General features: G+C 35.1%; 1 protein-coding gene across 1 annotated transcript in view; it reads left to right on the top strand.

Moving 5' to 3' along the window:
* SYCP2 (synaptonemal complex protein 2) overlaps positions 1-20,335 on the top strand; it is a 112,755-nt gene that overhangs the window by 27,919 nt on the left and 64,501 nt on the right. The window contains 3 exon segments of the mRNA XM_036749896.1: positions 410-470; positions 4,488-4,636; positions 6,553-6,627. Coding sequence (XP_036605791.1) covers positions 410-470; positions 4,488-4,636; positions 6,553-6,627 — 285 coding nt within the window.

Genomic DNA, 20,335 nt, shown 5'->3' on the forward strand with positions numbered 1-20,335 from the left:
TACATAGTTACTAGAAAGAGAAGCACCAACATCTGGGTTTTCAAAGCCGAGGAGACTCCTTAATGGCTACCCAGAGTCTCATCTGGCTATGTCACATGAACACTCTTCCAATGAATGAGCTCCCAAAGCAAAGATTCACCTCAGAGTATATATACCGTTTCCAATCAATGACTCTTGATTCAATCAAAGACTCTTGATTTAAACAAAGGCCAGACAATCAAAGGCACTGGATTATGTTAGTGCCAAGAAGCACTCCAAAAGAAAAAACAGCAAAAAAGTCCCACTTTGCTTGCCCTTACATTGATAGAAAATAAGAAACTTTTAGAATTCTAGTTTTAAAAATTATTTTAATAGTCAGCTTGATTCTAGTATTAGTCATATAATTTTACGTGTCTATTTTAATTTTAAGGATCATCAGTGGGAAACTGTCAATGTGCCTAATGATGAAGTGGAAATATACAGTGTAGAAGGTAATGTTTGTGCAATACTAGCATTTTCTTTTTCCAGTAATCTCTATTCAAAAAAGGGAACTTGAGTTCACTGATGCTTTTCAGTTTATCTATGTGCTTTCTCATCCATAGAAGTTATGTCTAGTGTGCCCGAAGTCATTTTGTTCTTTTATCATTTTGTGGATAACTACCTATGCATCAGTTAGATGGTCTATCTATTATTGCTTATTCTGCATACGTGACTGACCTTCTTTTCTAGTCATAGACTTTCTTGATAATATATTTTATGTCACTTCTTATGTAATCATCATTGACAATATGTTGTAGCATCATTCATCTTTCAATTGCCTTTTGAGCCACCTGTAGTTATAATCTGAGGTAATCTACAATTGTGATTGTCTAAAGTGTTGCTGTTCATGACTTAGAACTATAAAATGTAATTGGGACAGTACTAGTGTTTAAAAGATTTGCTTTTGTTGGAGTGAGGAGCTTGACTTCATTGAAAGGACTGTTTATTTTCCAAAATTCTGTTCATCTCAATCTTCTCTTTTCTCGATTCTGAGCCAGCTTCTTGTCTGTCTGTGGTGCTTTCCTGAGATGTATCTTTCTAAATTAGATGTAATTTGAACCAGTGTTTATTATAAATACTGCCTCATCCATGGAAACAACTAAATGAGTTTCCTGTCCAATTGTATGTCATAATCTGAGCAATATGTGTTTTTTTATCTTTAATCCAAAATAATAGTTTTTCTTGTATGGGTGGATATGCCAGTCTCATTTGGGTGATTATGGATATTATTGAAAAGTCCTTGAGTATTCTAGGTCTCAGTATAGTCAACATAGTATCATACACAAACAGGAACATCTGTAGAACCTCTTCATCAACAGGTAATCCCTTTTTTATTTACTTTCTCCAAGACCTCCATAAAAATGTTAAGCATTTTTGGTGAGATTATGTCCTGTTTCATTGCAAAATTTGATGCTGGTGCTCAGGGTATCATTGAAGGAAGTTATCTCCCTATTTGAATCTGTCATAGAATCTTATATGATCTTAAAATATACACAGTATATATACTTTGCATTATACTAAGTTCCTTTTCTGTTATTCTCTATTCAATAAATGAAATGGTAGTTACATGAATTGATGAAGAGGACAAATACACTAAGAAAACAATCTAAATTCCTTTATTTTATTTTCACATAAATATATTTGATAGTTTGTTACCTCTGATGTTATTAGCAAATATTCATCAAATGTTCCTTATAATTTAAAGTGCTTTATTGAATGTTCCATTGAAATATACAATTTTGGTGCCTTCTAAAAAACTCTACAATATAAAAGAAGCTAATAATTACAACAAGTATGTTCAGTCATGCCAAGGAGGAGCTATATAGGCCCCTCTTTCCCCTTGTGTCTCCTTGATAAGGTGTATGTTTCCCTTGTGCTGAGTGTTTCTTGGGTCATGGATGAGGCAGTATTTATAATAAACACTGACTCAAATTACAACTAATTTACTCATCCTAGATAATCCCTTGAACTTGGTCTGTAAAAAGAAGCTACATAGGACTTAGAGAGCTGGCAACAAAGTGATTAGAAAAGGAAATTCATAGAGAGGCTGTAGACAGAGAGATATGCTCCCTTTTCAAGAGGTTCACCCATACGTATATAGCCCCTTTAGAAACCAGTACCAGATGGAGATACAGATTTGTCCAGAGATACAAACTAATGGAGAATCAGAGATAACAGAAGGAAAAGATGTGAAGAGAAGAAGGATTAGTTCAGTATAATAGGTAGTCAGGATGTAGAGGAGCAACCTAGTCCTATCATTTCACTGATATTATGATTCATATAGATAGTGTGGGTACCAAGGGAAAATGTTGGACCTGCCAGAGAGAAGGTTTATTTGACTCTAGAAATTCCAACTCCTTTTTCCATTCAGGGACATGATCCCACCTAGAGTAGTACTATAGAGCATTGAATCATTCTTTGGGTAAAGCAGAAGCTTATTGGAGAGGGAAAAGGAGTTATCTTAACAATTTATAGGTTTTGGTGTAAGTCCTTTGTATTGTAAAAGTCTAAATAAAATATATGCTAAAAGCAGATGTATTGTTATTCTAAATAATTTAATGGGAGTTAGGGTGAGTTTTCACAGGAAACCCTTAGTGGAAACTGTTAGCCAAATTCTGATATTCCCAAGAGAAAAACTCTTAAGTGGAGACAAACCAAACCAAATTGTGACATTCTCCAAAGAAAGCCATAGAGTTATTTTTAGTAGGCTACCAAAATAGATTCTGGGCTATATTGGCCCAGAACAGAAGTAAATTAGCCAGATTACACAGGGAAGAATATTTGCCTAAATCTGTGATATAAAATAAGCATATATAAAATATTATGTAGTTATTTGGTTGATTGTAAAATAAGAAGATGACTATAAAGACTTATTATTGCCTTAATTCTCCCAACCTAGAGGTTGGAGAGGAGAAACGGAATTAATTCCCCATAGAAGTGATTTTTTGGCTTTCATTTTAATTTAACAACATTTTTAATAGCTTATTGTATCCTAGGAACATACAATGATACAATGATATAATACATTAATAAAAGGTATTATAAAATAATACAATGATATAATACAATGATAAAAAACAAAATGGTCCACACCTTTAAGGAGATAACATTCTTAAGTGAAGGGTGGGTGGAATGCATCATCATAACTCACATTTGTTCAGTGCTTTAAAATTAACAAAGCATTTTCCTCAAAACAATTCTGTTAGATAAATACATAGTGCAAGTATTAGTTTATTAGTTATCCCCATTTTACAGATGAGGAAATTGAAATACCAAGAGATTAAGCAAGTGGTTATACAACTAGTGAATGTTTCAGATGCTATTTGAATTCATAGCTCGCTCCTGGGCTCTGTCCGTTGCACAAAATGGTCTCTGAGAGTTTAAATGAATTGTTCATGATTTCACAGCTGGTTAAGTATCTGAGGTGGGATTTGAATTCAAGTTTCATCATTCCAGTTTGAGAGCTCTATTCTTTGTACCATGCAGTATTCAGTTAAGATAATTTGAAGAAACACAGACAATTAACAGTTGTTGAGTTCAAAGAAGACAATTTGGAAAATGTGGCACCTGAGCTGACCCTTGAAGGAAGATAAACATTCTGAAAAGCAGAGATAATGAGAGGGCACATTCAAGTAATGCGAAATAACTACAGTGCAACAGACAGGAGATAGCTTTATTTAGAGATGGAAGAATTTGATCACTCCTTTTATGATAATAGCAAATATGTTTTTCTTCCATACCTATTGTATGTTGTTAAACCTTATCAATCAGAAATGGTAAAAATCAACTTGATGTATATAATTGTATATTATAGATAAAATTCTTGTTAATTTTCAAGGCATGTTTGGGAGGGTCTCAGGTTATAATTTGGGGAGTTATGGATGGAAATTTTGTACTAATAACTATGGGTCACATGAAATATAAAAAAACTAGGCCTAAGTAGGTAGCATACTTCCAGTTAGGACCTGGGTATTACATATAAGGCAATGACCTTCAAATGCCTTGGTATGCTTTTTGGCTTGGCATCTTATTGTAAGCATTTTGTTTAAATATTTACAGTTTAAGTATGGCCTAAGGATGACAAAATACTAAGAATAATAAGTTAATTTTAAAATAATTATTCAAAATTATGAAATATAAGAAATATTTTCAAAGAATAGCTGTAAATCCTTCAAGTTGATCTGTAAATAAAATTATATGATAAACTATAAATATAGCACATATATTTGGTACAAAATTTGATAGAAAATTTTGGCTGATTTTTTTTTCCTATTAAAGATTAATTTTATCTAGCATTTATTGTTGGCATCTAGAAAAAATGATTTACTTTGACCTTAATATTTTCAATTTAATCAGTTTCATTTGTTCCATTGATTATGAATAGATTCCATTTCATTTAGTGTAGTCTGTAGATGAAAGTATGTAATTAGGTAAATATATACTAATAAATGTGTTTTATTTTTGAATAGTGAAAGGTCCTAAGAAGCTACTAACCCTAATTCTGAAAAATACAATGAATGTTGGTAACAAAGAAGGAGACCAACTGCTCCTGTATTTCGATCCTTCGCTAGAAATCAGTGATGTGACAAAAAAAATTTATGATGCGAATAAGTATAGGGTAAGTTCTGTCTTATTTCTCACGGCTTTTCATATTACTTACATAATATAGAAATGTTGATTTTCATGTTTCAGTTCATGATATTGGAAGTATTACTGTCTGAACGGTAGTTAATGTGGCTCTTTAGAAAGAGTGCTAGATTTGGAAGAGACAGAGGAGCTGTTTGAATATTGACTCTACCATTAGCACTTGTATAACCTTGAGAAACTTTCCTGTCTCAGTTTTTTATCTGTAAAGAGGCATTTGTATCACATAACATCTAAGTTTTTTTCTGGCTCTTAAGTCTATGATCCATTTATCCTTTGATATTAGGTAGGAGTTAATAACTCATTTGCCCGAACCTCTAAAATGACAGTAGTCTTAGCACCATCACCAACCAGCTATTTGACATTGGGAGAGTTACTTAATGTGTCTGAGATTCAGTTGCCCCTTCCATGTCGTGAGACACTTCAGTTAGATCTATGGTCCCCAAACTGTTTTGATCATAGACCCCTTGTCAACAAGAATTTTGAAAACATTCTCTAAAATGTTATATATTATATGTCTCTGTATACACATGTATTTATTTATGTACCTGTTAGTTATATGTACTATACTACAATACTAATAAAGCACATTTTAAAAAACATATACACAATTTTAAAATATGAGGCACAGATGAAATATTTTTTCCTAGAGTCAGTAGGAAGCCACTGGAGTTTATTGAAGAGATGAGTAACATGGTCAGATTTTTGGGATATCACTTTATCAGGTGTGTAGAAGATGGATTAGAGTGGAGAGAGTTTTGTAGCAGGGAGATTAGTTAGGAGTCTACAGTAAGTCTAGGTGAGAGGAGATGCTGTCCTGAACTAAGGTGGTAGCTGTGTTATTAAAGAAAAGGGGACAGGTTTGAGAGATCTTGTAGAGGTAGAAATGACAAAATTTGTCAACCAATTTAGACTTGAGTGATAAAAGTGAGAAACTGAAAATACACTGCTAGGTAAATTTTATATACATACACATATATGCACATATATAATATGTATGCATGTCCTTTATTTTTGAAAATGGCACTATTGATTATTCTCTATGAACATAGATGTAACTAAAAAACCCTACTATTTATCTTTATTAATTTGCATTTTGGTATTAAGTAATCCTTGATTTCAGCTACCACTAACATTTACAATATCTGTTGTGGCTAGCCCCAAAACTCATACTTTAAAATGTTTATCTTTTTTCAAGCTGCCACAGTTGATTTCATCATATAGTTGTTACCAGAGGCAGTTAGGTGGCACATAGTCAATGGAGTACTGGACTAAAGTCAGGAAGACATGAATTCAAATCCGGCCTCAGACACTTACTAGCTGTGTGACCCTGGTCAAGTCACTTAACTTCTCACTCAGTTACCACATCTGTAAAATGGGAATATAGTACCCACCTCCCAAGGTTATTGTGAGGATCAAATGAGATAACAATTATAAAGCACTTAGCACAGTGCCTAGTGATTTTTAAATATTATTATTGTTGTTGTTATCATTATCATTATTATTATTACTATTAAACTCTGGGCTTGGAGTCAGGAAGACCTGAATTTAAATCCAGCATCAAATACTCACTAGCTTTTTGACCCTGGGCAAATAACTTAATCTGTCTCAGTTTCCTCAACTGTAAAATGGGGATAATAACAGTACCTACCTCCCAGAGTTGTTGTGAGGAGCAAATGTGATAATATTTGTAAGACATTCTTGCTAAGTGCTCACTGCGTACCTGGCTCATAGTAGGTGCCTAATAAATGCTTGTTCCATTCCCCTCCCACCTGAGTATCTTGTGCTCATATTTTTTTGCACATGTACAGTCTAGCAGAGTTGTGTAATAGGCATTATAATTGGAAGAATTAGCAAATATATCCCAATTTTTAATCATTTTTGTCATAGGGGTTTACCAAGAAACAAGCAATTTCAGTTGCTAAAACATCAGTGCACATCATTTTTGATACAAGTGGATCACAGGTATTTTTCTTGCTTATTTATTAATTTTATCATTGAGTTGTATTTTTCTCCAAAGAGTAGATTAATAAAATGTCAAAAAATAATGTGACAGCGTGGTATGGTAGATAATTGTCCTGACTTTGGAGTCAGGAAGACATTGGTTCAAGTCTTGCCTGCGATGCATGTGGACATCATAACTGGGCAGTGTCCCAAACATCTCACTAAGACTATAGGTTATAGACTAATTACTGATCTCTATCAGTGAAGGGAAAATCCATACTGGGAGTTCCTTACACTTCTAGAATCACAGATCCAACCCTTCTCTCCTTCCCCCTGAAAAGATAATGAACGAGTTCTCACACCAATGAAAGAATGATGTGACTTGGTACATGTGAATAGCTAAAGAAAACAGAGAAGATTTGATTGATGATAGGTATGAGATTAATCTAGATATAGCTAAATCAACAGCAATTGGAAGAGATAGCTATAGAACAAGTAGCAGCTGAGACCTCTGCTACTAGTGTTTGTGTGTAAACTTTTGCAATATAGATTATGTTTCTCTAAAAATATCCCCTACCTCATTAATGTATATTGTGCTCTATGAATTGTCCAAATTATTATTAAAGACTATTTTGCAATTGTCTAGGTAGAATTGGAATAATCTGAGATATATCATGTAGTGTAGGTATGATCTTTCCTATCAGATTTGGTTTCTTAAAGTTCTTCATAGTTCTCTTGTTATAATGTTTCAAGTAATAGTTCATGAGTAGGTAGTTCAAGGACAGTGATTAAGTTTTTAAATGAATATTGATCTTTAATCAAGTTTTTATAACTTTCATTCAAATTGAGTAATTCTCATGAGTAATTAATCTACAGGTTTTAATTTCCTTGTATAATTTGCTTCTCCAAAGTAGTTCTAAAAATCATTGTACTCTTAGATTTTTTGAAGATTACTTGAATTTCTTATATACTTATTTGAAAATATTATGAATTATAACATTATTTATCAGTGTTTAAAGTCTTTTTTTTCAGCTTGCTCAAGTATAGAAGTTTGTATATATTTCATTTTTTACTTGAATGTATGAAAATGTTTTTTTTTTTTTCCTGAGGGAGGAAGGCAGGGCAATTGGGGCTAAGTGACTTGCCAAAGGTCACACAGCTAGTAAGTGTGTCAGTGTCAGTGTCTGAGGCTGGGTTTGAACTCAGGTCCTCCTGACTCCAGGGCCAGTGCTCTATTCATTGCGCCATCTAGCTGCCCCAATGAAAATATTTTTTAAAAAACCATAAGCAAATCTTTTAGAATCTGTTGTGTTTCTATATTTAACATGTTCTGTGGTCAGTTGTTCCTTAACATTTCCATGTAAGTTTATTGTCTTCCAGGCTACATCTCCGTTTTTTTCCAAAGGTGTACCTTAAGAGACATTATCAATTACTTTGTTAAAATTTAGGCACACTGTATCTAAAGCATTCTCTAATCTACTAGCTTAGAAACCCTGTCAAAAAAGTGAATAAGGTTAGTCTGGACCGATCTATTCTTGATGACTCATGATGGTTGTGATTACTACTTTGTTTTTCTAAATATTCGTTACCCATCTACATAATATTCTAGAATTTTTCTCAGGAATCAAATTCATTGACCTACAATTTGCAAATAACATTCTTTTCCCTTTTTAAGGGATAATAGTTGCTCTTCCCTAGTCCTATATAATATTTCCTTTTTCTTTATGTTCCAAATATAGCAGTAGTTCAGCAATCACATCTACCAGTTTTTCAATACCCAGGTTCACGTAGGTCCAATTACTTGAAGTTATCAAGGTCAGGTAAGAGTCCTTGTATATCTAGCTATCTAGATAAGGAAAATAAATACAAGGACTCTTACCTGCACCTACTTCACAGCATTGTTAGGATCAAATTCAAAAACACACCTAAAGTGCTGTATGTATATTAAAGTGCTATAAATGCTAGTTATTAGTATTATTATCTTCAATATCAATTTATTAGCCATTTTTGTTCAGTCCTTTCCAATCTAAAGGACCTTTTCTTTAGCATAGAGAACAGAAGCAAAATAAGAATCAAGTAACCATGCCTTCTCTGTTATTATATATCTTTACACTGTTCACCCAGAGTGGTAGTCCTATCTTTCTGTACTTTTCCCCAGTACAGTAGAAAGACAAATAAATTAAAAAGTCAACCATCCTGTTTTGTTGTATTTACATTTTCCAGCCTGAGCCACTTTTGGTGTTATTCTTATATAATACAGTGTTGTGTTCCTTTCCTGTTAGCCACCCTTTTGTTCCCTTTCATCTTTATATCAGTAATCCTTAACTTTGGTCTGAAGATGGATTTTGGGGAGTCTGTGAACTTGGGTGGGGAAAAATTACATTTTTATTTTCACTGACTTCTAATTGATATTAATCATCTCTTTAAATTAAGAATGTCATTAACAAAACAATATTTGGAAAAGGGAGTCTGTAATCTTTTATCAGACTGCCAAAGACCTCCATGACATAAAAAGATATATATATATATATATATATGTATATATGTATATTTGTATATGTATTTGTGTCTGTCTCTTCATGATCCTATTTGGGGTTTTCTTGGCAAAGATACTGGAGTGGTTTGCCATTTCCTTCTCCAGCTCATTTTACAGATGAGGAACTGAGGCAAATAGGGTTAAGTGACTTGCCCAGGGTCACACAGCTTTTAAGTGTCTGAAGCCGGATTTGACTCAGGGTCCTCCTGACTCCAGTGCCAGCTCTCTAGCCTTGTAAAATGTAAGTTGGCTGGTGAGTTCTTTGCACAGCCACCTTAGTTTCTTTGGACAGTTTCCTTCTTTCTTTCATTATATTTGCTTCTGTGTTTTCAGAATTTGATTCTTGTTTTTCATCCCTGTTTGGACAATGTCCTCTGTAGAATGGAATCTTGCCTGTCTTTCATCTGAACCTTCTGAAATCTACGCTTATCAAATTTAGGGTTTATGCCAGACTATTTCCTGACTTTCTTCTCCCTCTCTGTCTTAAAGTTGGTTGTCACTTCCCTTCCTGAGGTTCCTATCATCCACCCCAATAACCCAAATTAAGTCCCAAATAAGCCCAAATTAGAATTCCATCTTATTAGTTTCTCCACTTTTTGAATGATGAAATTATCATTAAGACAAATCAGAAATTTATTAATATTTCTACTTGTGGCAAAGAAAGATCTTCACCAGATTTCTGGAAAGTTTCCTATTACTACTATATCATGCCTTTCTTGTGCCAGGCTTGTTATCTATTTCTTGAACTCAGCTTTACTTATTTTTTCTGTCTCAGGGATCTGATATATATATATATATATATATATATATATATATATATATATATCTCATATCCATATGTGTAAGATATATATATATATATATATATATATATATATACACATATGTATATATGCATATCAATGGCAAAATCACTGCTGTTTGTCACTCCATTAATCTTTGCCCAGATGCCCTCTACCATGTTTCCTGTTTCTGGTTCCTGGACAAATATGTCTTCTTTAATATATAGGAATACCCCACGTTTCCTTTTTTATGTTATTATGTAAATCATAGTTCCATATTAGTCACAGTCGTGAAAGAAGAAATAGATCAAAAGGAAAAAAAACACAAAAAAGAATAAAGTAAGTAAAAAATATACTTTGATCTGTATTCAGAGTCCATCAGTTCTTTATCTGAATGTGGATAGCATTTTCCTTAGTGAGTCTTATTTACTTGTCTTGGATCATTGTGTTGCTGAGAAGAGCTGAGTCCTTCATAGTTGATCATCACACAGAGTTGCTGATACTGTGTACAGAGTTTTCCTGGATCTGCTCATTTCACTTTGCATCACTTTATACAAGTAATTCTGGGTTTTTCTAAAATCTGCCTGTTCATAAAAATTTTCTGTTTTACATTTTGTAATTCTCTCTAGCTCTTGTTTGGTCATGAATTCTTCCCTTCCCCATAGATCTTACAGGTAGACTATTCCTTGTTCTTCTAATTTGCTTATTGTGTCACCCTTTATGTCCAAATCAGGCACCCATTTTGACTTTATGTTGGTATATGATGTGAGATGTTGGGCCATACCAGGGGTGGGGAACCTGTGGCCTTGAGGACACATGTAGCTAGGTCCTTGGTGAGACCTTTTGACTAAGTCCAAGTTTTACAGAGCAAATTCTTTTATTAATGGGATCTATTCTATGAAGTTTGGATTCAGTCAAAGGGTAGAGCTTGAGGACATAGAGGTCCACGCCCTGGACCTAGTTTGTGTCCTCTTTGTTTTCCCAGCAGTTTTTTGTCAAATAGTAAGTTCTTATCCTAAAGGCTAGGATATTTGGGTTTATCAAACACTAAGTTGCTGTGGTCATTGACTACTGTGTTTTGTGTACCTAATTTATTCCACTGATCCACCACTCTATTTCTTAGCCAATACCAGATAGTTTTGATGATTATTACTTTATAATATAATTTGAGATCTGGTATTGCTAGGCCACTTTCCTTTGTTTTTTTTCTTCCATTAATTCCCTTGTTATTATTCTTTACCTTTTGTTCTTCCTGATAAATTTTGTTGGGATTTTTTTTCTAGCTCTATCAAATACTTTTTTTCGTGATTTGATTGGTATGGCACTGAATAAATAAATTAGTTTAGGCAGAACTATCATTTTTATTATATTGACTCACCCTAGCCATGAGCAGTTGATATTTTTCCAAGTGTTTAGATCTAACTTTATTTGTGTGAAAAGTGTTTTCTAATTGTGTTCATGTCGTTCCTGGGTTTGTCTTGGCAGGTAGATTCCCAAGTATTCTATATTTTTGTAAAAATTCATTGATTTCACTCAGATTGTCAGATTTATTGGTATAAATTGGGCAAAATATTTCCTAATGGTTGTTTCAATTTCTTCTTCATTGGTGGTGATTTCACCCTTTTTATTTTTTATACTGGATATTTTTTTAATCAAATTAATCAGTGGCTTATCTATCTTATTTTTTTTTTATAAAATCAGCTCCTAGATTTATTACCTCAGTAGTTTTTTCTTTAAGTCGTAATAATATCCCTTTTGATTTTTGGGATTTCCAATTTGGTGCTCAATTGGTTATTTTTGATTTGTTCTTTTTCTAGTTTATTTAGTTGCATGTCCACTTCATTCATTCTTTGTCTATTTTGTTGATCTAAGAATTTAGAGAAATAAATTTTCCCCTAAGTACTACTTTGGCTACATCCTATAAATTTTAGTATGTTGTCTCATTGTCATTCTCTTTAATGAAATTATTGTTTCTATAATTTGCTGTTTGACCTACTTATTCTTTAGGATTAGATTACGTAGTTAACAATTTTTAATCTATATTTCCACTGCCCTGTGTTGAATGTGATTTTTATTGCATTTTGATCTGAAAAAATACATTTCTGCCTTTCTACATTTGATTTTCAAATTTTTATGCTCTAATATATGGTCAGTTTTTGTATCAGTGCCATGTGCTGCTGAGTAGAAGGTATATTCCTTTCTGTTCCCATTCAGTTTCTCCAAAGGTCTGTCATATCTAACTTTTCTAATATTCTATTCACCTCCTTAGTTTCCTTCTTGTTTACTTTTTGTTTGGATTTATGGAGGGCTGAGAAAGGACAGTTGAGGTCCCCCGCTAGTATAGTATAGTGTCTCTTTCTATAACTCACTTAACCTCTCCTTTAAGGATTTGGATGCTATACCATTTGGTGCGTATGTTTAGCATTCATATTGATTCATTATCTATGGTACCTTTTAGCAAGATGGAGTTTCCTTCCTTTTCTCTTTTAATTAGTAGATCAGGATTGCTGCTGCTGCTTTTTTTTACTTCAGCTGAAGCATAATAGATTCTGCTCCAGCCCCTTACCTTTACTCTGTGTGTATCTCTTTGATTCAAGTATGTTTCTTGTAAGCAATATATTATAGGATTCTGGTTTTTGATCCATTCTCCTATCCACTTCATTTTTATGGGAGAGTTCATCCCATTTGCATTCACAGTTATGATCACTAACTGTGTATTTTCCTCCATCCTATTTTTCTTCCTCTTTGTCCTCTCTCTCCTTTCACCCTTTCCCTCTTCTTCAGTGTTTTGCTTCTGTTTACCATCTCCCCTGATCTGTCCTCCTTTCTGTCAGTCCCCCCTTCATTTAATCTCTTCCCCTCCCATTTCCCTGTTGGGTAAGATAGATTTCTATATTCAACTGATTGTGTATATTTATTCCCTCTTTGAACCAATACTGATGAGAATGTGGTTCAAGTGATGCTCATTGCCCACCCTCCCATCTTCCCCTCCACTGTAATAGATCTTTCATGTCTCTTCATGTGAAATAATTTATCCCATTCTACATCTCCTTTCCTTCTGCACCCGGTGTACTCCTCTTTCTTATCCTTTAATTAATTTTTTATGTCAGTCCCTCAAATTTACCTTATACTTGTACCCTCTGTCTATGTATATACATAGACACTATATAATCTAGCTGTACCATTTGGTGTTACTGTTTTTAAGAATTATAAGTATCATCTGTCCATGTAGGGATGTAAACATTTTAACTCTATTGAATCTCTTATGTTTTCTTTTCCCTTTTTACCTGTTTATGCTTCTCTTAGATCTTGATATTAGAGATCAAAGTTTTGGTTTAATTCTGGCCTTCTCCTTATAAAAGTTTGAAAATCTATTTCATTGAATGACTATTTTTTCACTTGATGTATTGAACCTAATTTCACTGGGTAAGTGATTTTTGCTTGCAGTCTTAGGTCCTTTCCCTTCCAGAATGTCATGTTCCATGACCTCTGATCGTTTAATGTTGCACCTGCTTTGTAACCCTGATCGTGGCTTTCCAATATTTGAATTGTTTCTTTCTGGCCACTTGCTGTATTTTTTCCTTGACCTGATAGTTCTGTAATTTGGCTATAAGGTTCCTTGGAGTTTTTATTTTGGCACCTCTTTCCTGAGGTGATCAGTGGATTCTTTCAATGCCTATTTTGCCCTCTGGTTCCACCTATCATTTTTTTTGCCTTCTGGTTCCACCTATCATTCCTTTTACTTACCCTTTTCATTTTGAATAAGGTACACCCAGTCAGTGCTACAATTAGTCGTGGATGTAGTCCTCCTGCCAAGTCTCAGTAATAACCTATGTTATCACATTTCTCTACTTCAGCAATCATCCCAATCCCCCCTAATTCGAGTGCCCTTCCATCTGTTGATTATTTACAATTCTTCCTATATATAGCTTGTTGGTAGATAATTGTTTTATGTTTTCTCCCCCATTAGACTATGAGCTCCTTGAAAGCAGGGAATGTCTTTTATCCTTCTTTGTATTCCCAATGCTTAACACAGTGTCTGGCAAATAGTAAGTGCTTAATAAATTGGTAATGAAGTGGTGCAATGGATAGAGAGCCAGGCAAGTCACTTAACCCTCAGTTTGCCTCATTTTCCTCCTCTGCAAAATGATCTGGAGAAGGAAATGGCAAACCACTCCAGAATCTTTGCCAAGAAAATCCCAACTGGGTTACAAAGAATGCTTGAACAACAATCAATGTATATTGACTGACTCCAGTGGCTTAGAGCCTCTAGGATAAATTGAAACTCCTCTGTTTTTCTTTTAAAGCCCTTCACAATCTGGCTCCAACCTCTCTTTCTAGCCTCATTGGATGTCACCTCCCCCAACATACAAAACACAACACAACACATACACACATGTACAGTGTAATCCATCCAAATGGGCCTTATCATTGTTCCTCATACAGGACACTCCATTTCCTGTTTTCATTCTTTGCTCTGATTATCTGATGTATCTGAAATGCACTACACCCTTACCTCTGCCTCATAGAGCCCATCTCTTCCCTTAAAGACACAGTTCATATATCATATTCTGTATAAAGCCTATCCCAATTCTCCCAACTCCTAGTGCCCTCCCTCCAAAACTACTTTATATTGGATTACTTTGTAATACCTTATGAATAAGAATTGTTTTATCTCTTTGCTTCCCACCAGAATGTATTCCTCTGGACCAGGGGTGGGGGAACCTGTGACCTAAAGGCCACATGTTTCCCTCTAGGTCCTCAAGTGCAGCCCTTTGACTGAGTCAAAACTTCACAGAACAAATCCCCTTAATAAAAGGATTCCTTGTGTAAAACTTGGACTCGGTCAAAAGGCTACACCCACAGACCTAGAAGGGCACATATGGCTTTGAGGCTGCAGGTTCCTCACCCCTGCAAGTCTGGACTTTTCCATTTTGCCTTCAGAAATCTCTACATCATTTCTTTTTTTCAATTAAAAATATTTATTTTAACATTCTTTTCTTTTAAAATTTAAAATTCCCAATTCCTTCCCTCCCTCCCACTCCCACTGAGAGGGCAAACAATATGATATAAATTATGCAAGTTAAGTCATGCAAAACATATTTCCATATTAGCCATATTTTAGAAAAAAGTAAGAAAAATAAAATGAGAAAATTATACTTCAATTTGTTCTAAGCATTCATCAGTTCTCTCTGAAGATGGATCGTATTTTTTCATCTTGATTCCTTTGGAATTGTATTGAATCATTGTATTGATCAGAGTAACCAAGTCTTTCATAGTAGATCATCATTACAACATTACTGTTACTGTGCACAGAGATTTCCCAGTTCTTTTCACTTCACTTTGCATTAGTTCATGCAGTCTTTATTTTTCTGAAACCCTCCTTCCCCCACTCCAATCATTTCTTGTAGGACAATACTACTCCATCACATTCACATGCCACAACTTGTTCAAGCATTTCCCGATTGATGAGCATCCCCCTGATTTTGAATTCTCTGCCACCACAGAATATTTTTTACATATAGATTCTTTCTTTTTTTCTTTGATTTCTTTGGGACACTGACCTAGTAGTGGTGTTGCTCGGTCAAAGGATTTTGTAGCTCTTTGGACCTGGTTCCAGATTGTTCTCCAGCATAATCGGACCAGTTCACTACTCCACCAACAATTCATTAGTGTACCTATTTTTCACTAACCCCTCCAACATTTGTCTTTTCTGATAGGTGTCAGGCAGTGTCTCAGAGTTGTTTTAATTTGCTTTTCTCTAATCAATAAACAACAGACCTCTCTTTCTCATAGCATACCAAATTGAAAAATAATTGTCATCCCCCTTAAGCAGGGAGCCATTACTCACCAACACTAATGCCTTTTTTCCTTAGAGCATTCCTCTGTAAAGTCTTCTCCTCTTTGGCTCTTTTTCCTCAGTCTATTTTCTTTCCTCACATTGAGTCCGCCAGATAAAGGCCTCCTCCTTTTTTTTTAGCTAGAGATTATCTTCTTTAGATGTCTTCAAGTACACTGAGATCTTACCTCTACAGATTCAGTCTCTGGACTTCTCCAAATGTCCAAAGCCCTCTAATTCATCTTTACAATTTATTTCTCCTTTTTAGCCTCAAGTTTCTCCTCAGACCCTTTTAGGGACGTGATCTTTTCCTTTGGAATCTAGAAAAAGAAATTAATACGTACCCAGGAGAGTTTAGATAGAATAAAAATGAGTAGACCCAGTCAGCACAGTTTTATACCTTCATTAACAGTACTAGTTATTCAAAATTGGGGATTATCAGGGCAAGAATAACAGTCAAGGGCATTAAAATAATAGTTTACCAAAAGATAATGACTATGAATGGACCAGATCATTTTGTGTTTTAAAAGGTCTCATAATAGCCAAAGACTTCATGTGTCAGTAAAAGTATGAAACAACTAATTTATGTCAATAAAAACTTTAAAATTTGGTTTTCCATGTATAAGATGAAAAGGTTGCCATACTTACAGATAAGATAGAATCTGTAGGCTAAAAGATAGTACAGTTAGGTGAATTCAAAACTAGTAGAACAATCATAAACAAAGAGAAAAGCTTTTAACGCATCAGTATTTGGAGGGAAATTCTTAGTGGACCTAGTGGACAATAATGTTGATTGTAATCATAATTCACATTTGTATAGAGCTTTAATGTTATAGAGCATTTTTTTTCACAGTAACTTTCCATTTTTTTTCCAGAGGCTAAAGCATGTAGTACAAGTACTGTCATTTCTGCTATAAGGTGATAAATGTATTCCCAAAAAGCACTGTGCTATGCAAAATTGTCCTATTGATGGAGCCTATGAGAAAATTTGAATTGGGGCCCAACACTCAAAGACTTCATTAGTGACACAAAAATAGGAATTTTGATAAAAATGGTAATGCAATTTTACACATATTAACTGGTTAAGAAATAGATACTTTAATAAGTAGTTGCAGTGTTTATGATCTCAGGCTGTCAGAGACTGATAGAGCTCCTGGTCACTTGTACCTCAATTCCCTAGTGGACCTGTCTGGCAAAGTCTCAGAAAGTTGAGCAGGCTCAAACTAGGGGCCTGGTGGGGATTGGCGGAGATGGTGGAAAGGAGAGAAAATTTTGGACCAGCCCTTCTCCACCCATAGCTCCTCTTGCACCAGAACATATAAAATAAATATGGCATTTTTACCTTGAAAAAGATCTGAAATTTGTTTGTGGATGTGGGAATCTGAAAGGTTACAGCTTGTGATGTATGAAGTGATATAGTTTTCTGCATTCTTGCTATTTCTCCCAGGATAAATTGTGTAAAAGCAAACTCAAAATTCACATTATACTCAAATTGTTCCCTCTATATCAGTTGTGTTGAAACAAATTCACATTTTTAAAATAATCCTTATAGAAGAAATATATGTATTATTATTATCCCAATTTTGTAGGTAATGAATCAGAAACTCAAAGAGTTTAAGTGACTTGACCCGTCAGATATCTGGTAAATATTGGCACTAGGACTTGTACTCATGTCCTCGGGGCTTCAAGTCCACTGTACTTACCACTGTACTATACTGCTTCCCAGTGATCTGTATTTGACACTGAATTACTCAATATTTTCATCAGTAACTTAGATGAAGGTATGTTATGATAAACAAATTAGTAAATAACACAAAGCTGAGAGGAATAGTTAATATATTGGATGAGAATAGGATCCTGAAAGTTCTGGACAAGCTATAACAATGGAATGAATCTCATTAAAATTCAACATAGGTAAATATAAAGTTGTACAGTTTTTAAAATCAGCTATATAAATACAAGATGGGAATAGTGCAACTGGACAGATTTCAGGTTAAAGAAGATCAGGGACTTTAGTGGATGGCTAACTCAGTATGATTCAACAATGTGATGTGGAAGAGGCAGTCTTAGTTTTCACTTTAATAGAAAGAAGATTCAAAGCAAGGAAGCCGCTAGTAACGCCGTATCTGAAATATTGTACCTAGTTCAGGTTGGCGTATTTTAGGAAGAGCATTGTTAAACTGGTGAGTGTCCTGAAGAAGATAACTGTGGTGATGAGAATAGAAACTACAGTATGTCATTTGACATTGGAAGACCTGTGGAATCTTAAACATGAAGAAGAGGAGATTTGGATAGGGCATGTTAAGTTATCTTTAGGTATTTGAAAGACTGCAATATTTCAGAACGATTAGACTTTGCTTGGACTTAGAGGACAGAATCAGCAGCAATCAGCAGAAGTTATAGAGGCAGATTGCAGTTCTATGTAAGTAAAAAAAACCCTCCAAATAAATTAGAGGTATCCAAAAGAGGATTGTGGACTCTCTTGGGAAGTAGTAAGTTAGTCATCACTGGAAGTCTTCAAGGAGAAGATAGACTGTTTGAGTATGTTGTTGAGGGAAGGAGTTTCCTGTTCAGGTAGGGATTTTACTAGTTTACAACTACAAAAGAACAGAAACAACAAACTATTAGGTTGCTTGTGAGTGAGATTCTGTGAGATTCTGTAACACTTCTTTTAACACTGAACTTCTTCCTCACTTCCCCCTCCCCCTTTTTGGGGTGGTTTTCCTTGTAATCTTTATCGACAGGAACTCTGAGGCTGTTTCTGTGTAAAGACTGGACAACCAGTTGATAGGGAGGTAGAAGGAATCAGACAGCTCATGGTTTAGTATAGAAAAAATGCTAGTAATTCATTTGACTTATCTTTCTGCTGAAATTAACAGTATATTGAGTTGACTAGTTCAACACAGATGTCAAGCTAATTATTTATCTATACACGGCTTAATATTATTTACCATTGTTTATGTTCCCATGATAAGAATTAGGAACATTATAAGAAAGTTGGATGGATAGGAATGGAAAACAATTAACATTAATAAATATGTGTCACTCTACTCCCCTCCCCATCCCTTTTCCCCTTACTTTCTTATAGGGCAGGATAGATTTCTATGCCCCATTGCCTGTATATCTTATTTCCCAGTTGCATGCAAAAACAACTTTTTTTGAGCATCTGGTTCTAAAACTTTAGTTCCAAATTCTCTCCCGTCTTCCCTCCCCACCCACCCTCCCTAAGAAGGCAAGCAATTCAACATAGGCCACACGTATCATTATGTAAAACACTTCCACCATACTCATGTTGTGAAAGACTAATTATATTTCCCTCCATCCTATCCTGTCCCCCTTTATTCATTTTTCTCCCTTGACCCTGTCCCTTTTCAGAAGTGTTTGCTTTTGATTACTTCTTCTCCCATCTTTCCTCCCTTCTGCCGTCCCCCCTTTTTTATTCCCTTCCCCCTACTTTCATGTGGAGTAAGATACCCAACTGTACCACTCAATTTCTTAGCCAGTATGTAACAGTAAGGCAATAATAACAACGTAGATGATAATTGTCAAAATATCTATGTAGTTCTATATCGCAAAGTATATGAGGCTATCCACATAGAAGGTAGAAAAAGTAAACCATTTACTCAGACACCAGAGAACCATATCCCACAAGCCATTTATCTTATCTATCAGAGCAGTAAAACACTCAGTACAGAAAATCACAACATGGAGCCTCTCCGTTCCAAAACCTCTTTGACCCCCTGCTGGGATCTTCCCCAAAAACAAACTCACAGTACAGCTAAGTCAGCCTGTTCAGTTGTAATAATCACGAGGGTGGCCATTAGCAGCCATAACTATACTTACTCACTCCCTCTCTCTCTCTCTCTCTCTCTCTCTCCCCCCCCTGTCTCTGTCTCTCTGTCTCTGTCTCTGTCACTCTGTCTTTGTCTCTCTCTCTCTTTCTCTCTCTTCATTTCCTGTGACATAACTTCCTTTTCCTGTCAGGAAGCTCCTCCCACCACACGTGTCTTAGGCTTCCTGTGATATAAGCAAGTCACAAGGCCTATTAATGGGTGGGAAAGATCTTCAAATCTGAATTGCTGCTACATTGAGCCCCAAGATCTTTCTTATCCGTTACATAGGGCAATGGGAATTCTGGGATAACTGGTGTCAGCCAAACTTTACACAACAATATAACAGGGATAACATAAGTTAAGTATATAAAACAGTGTCATAATTCCCTCCATGTATGAATGGGGCTCAAAATCTTGGTGTAAGGGGCAAAGATCTTGTCCTCCAAAGCATCTTCCTGCTGAAATTCCCCAAAAGATAAAGTGTCCTATTAGAGAGGTCAGTTATTTAGCAAGCTGGCATTTGGAACTCAATTGACGCCAGGTCCAGGGATGACACGTCACAATCGTGGACAGGTCCAGAGATGACACATCACAGTTGTGGACAGGTCCAGAGGTGACATCCAAACACATCAGAGGGTGACATCTGGCTTAAGCTATCGGGCATCTGCAGGTGGATGGTACTAAGCCTGCAGGAAACAAATCTCACCAACAAATTTAATAGACAAAAGCCAAAAAGAAA

The sequence above is a fragment of the Trichosurus vulpecula genome, chromosome 3 (assembly GCF_011100635.1).
Source record: "Trichosurus vulpecula isolate mTriVul1 chromosome 3, mTriVul1.pri, whole genome shotgun sequence".
Classification (NCBI taxonomy): domain Eukaryota; kingdom Metazoa; phylum Chordata; class Mammalia; order Diprotodontia; family Phalangeridae; genus Trichosurus; species Trichosurus vulpecula.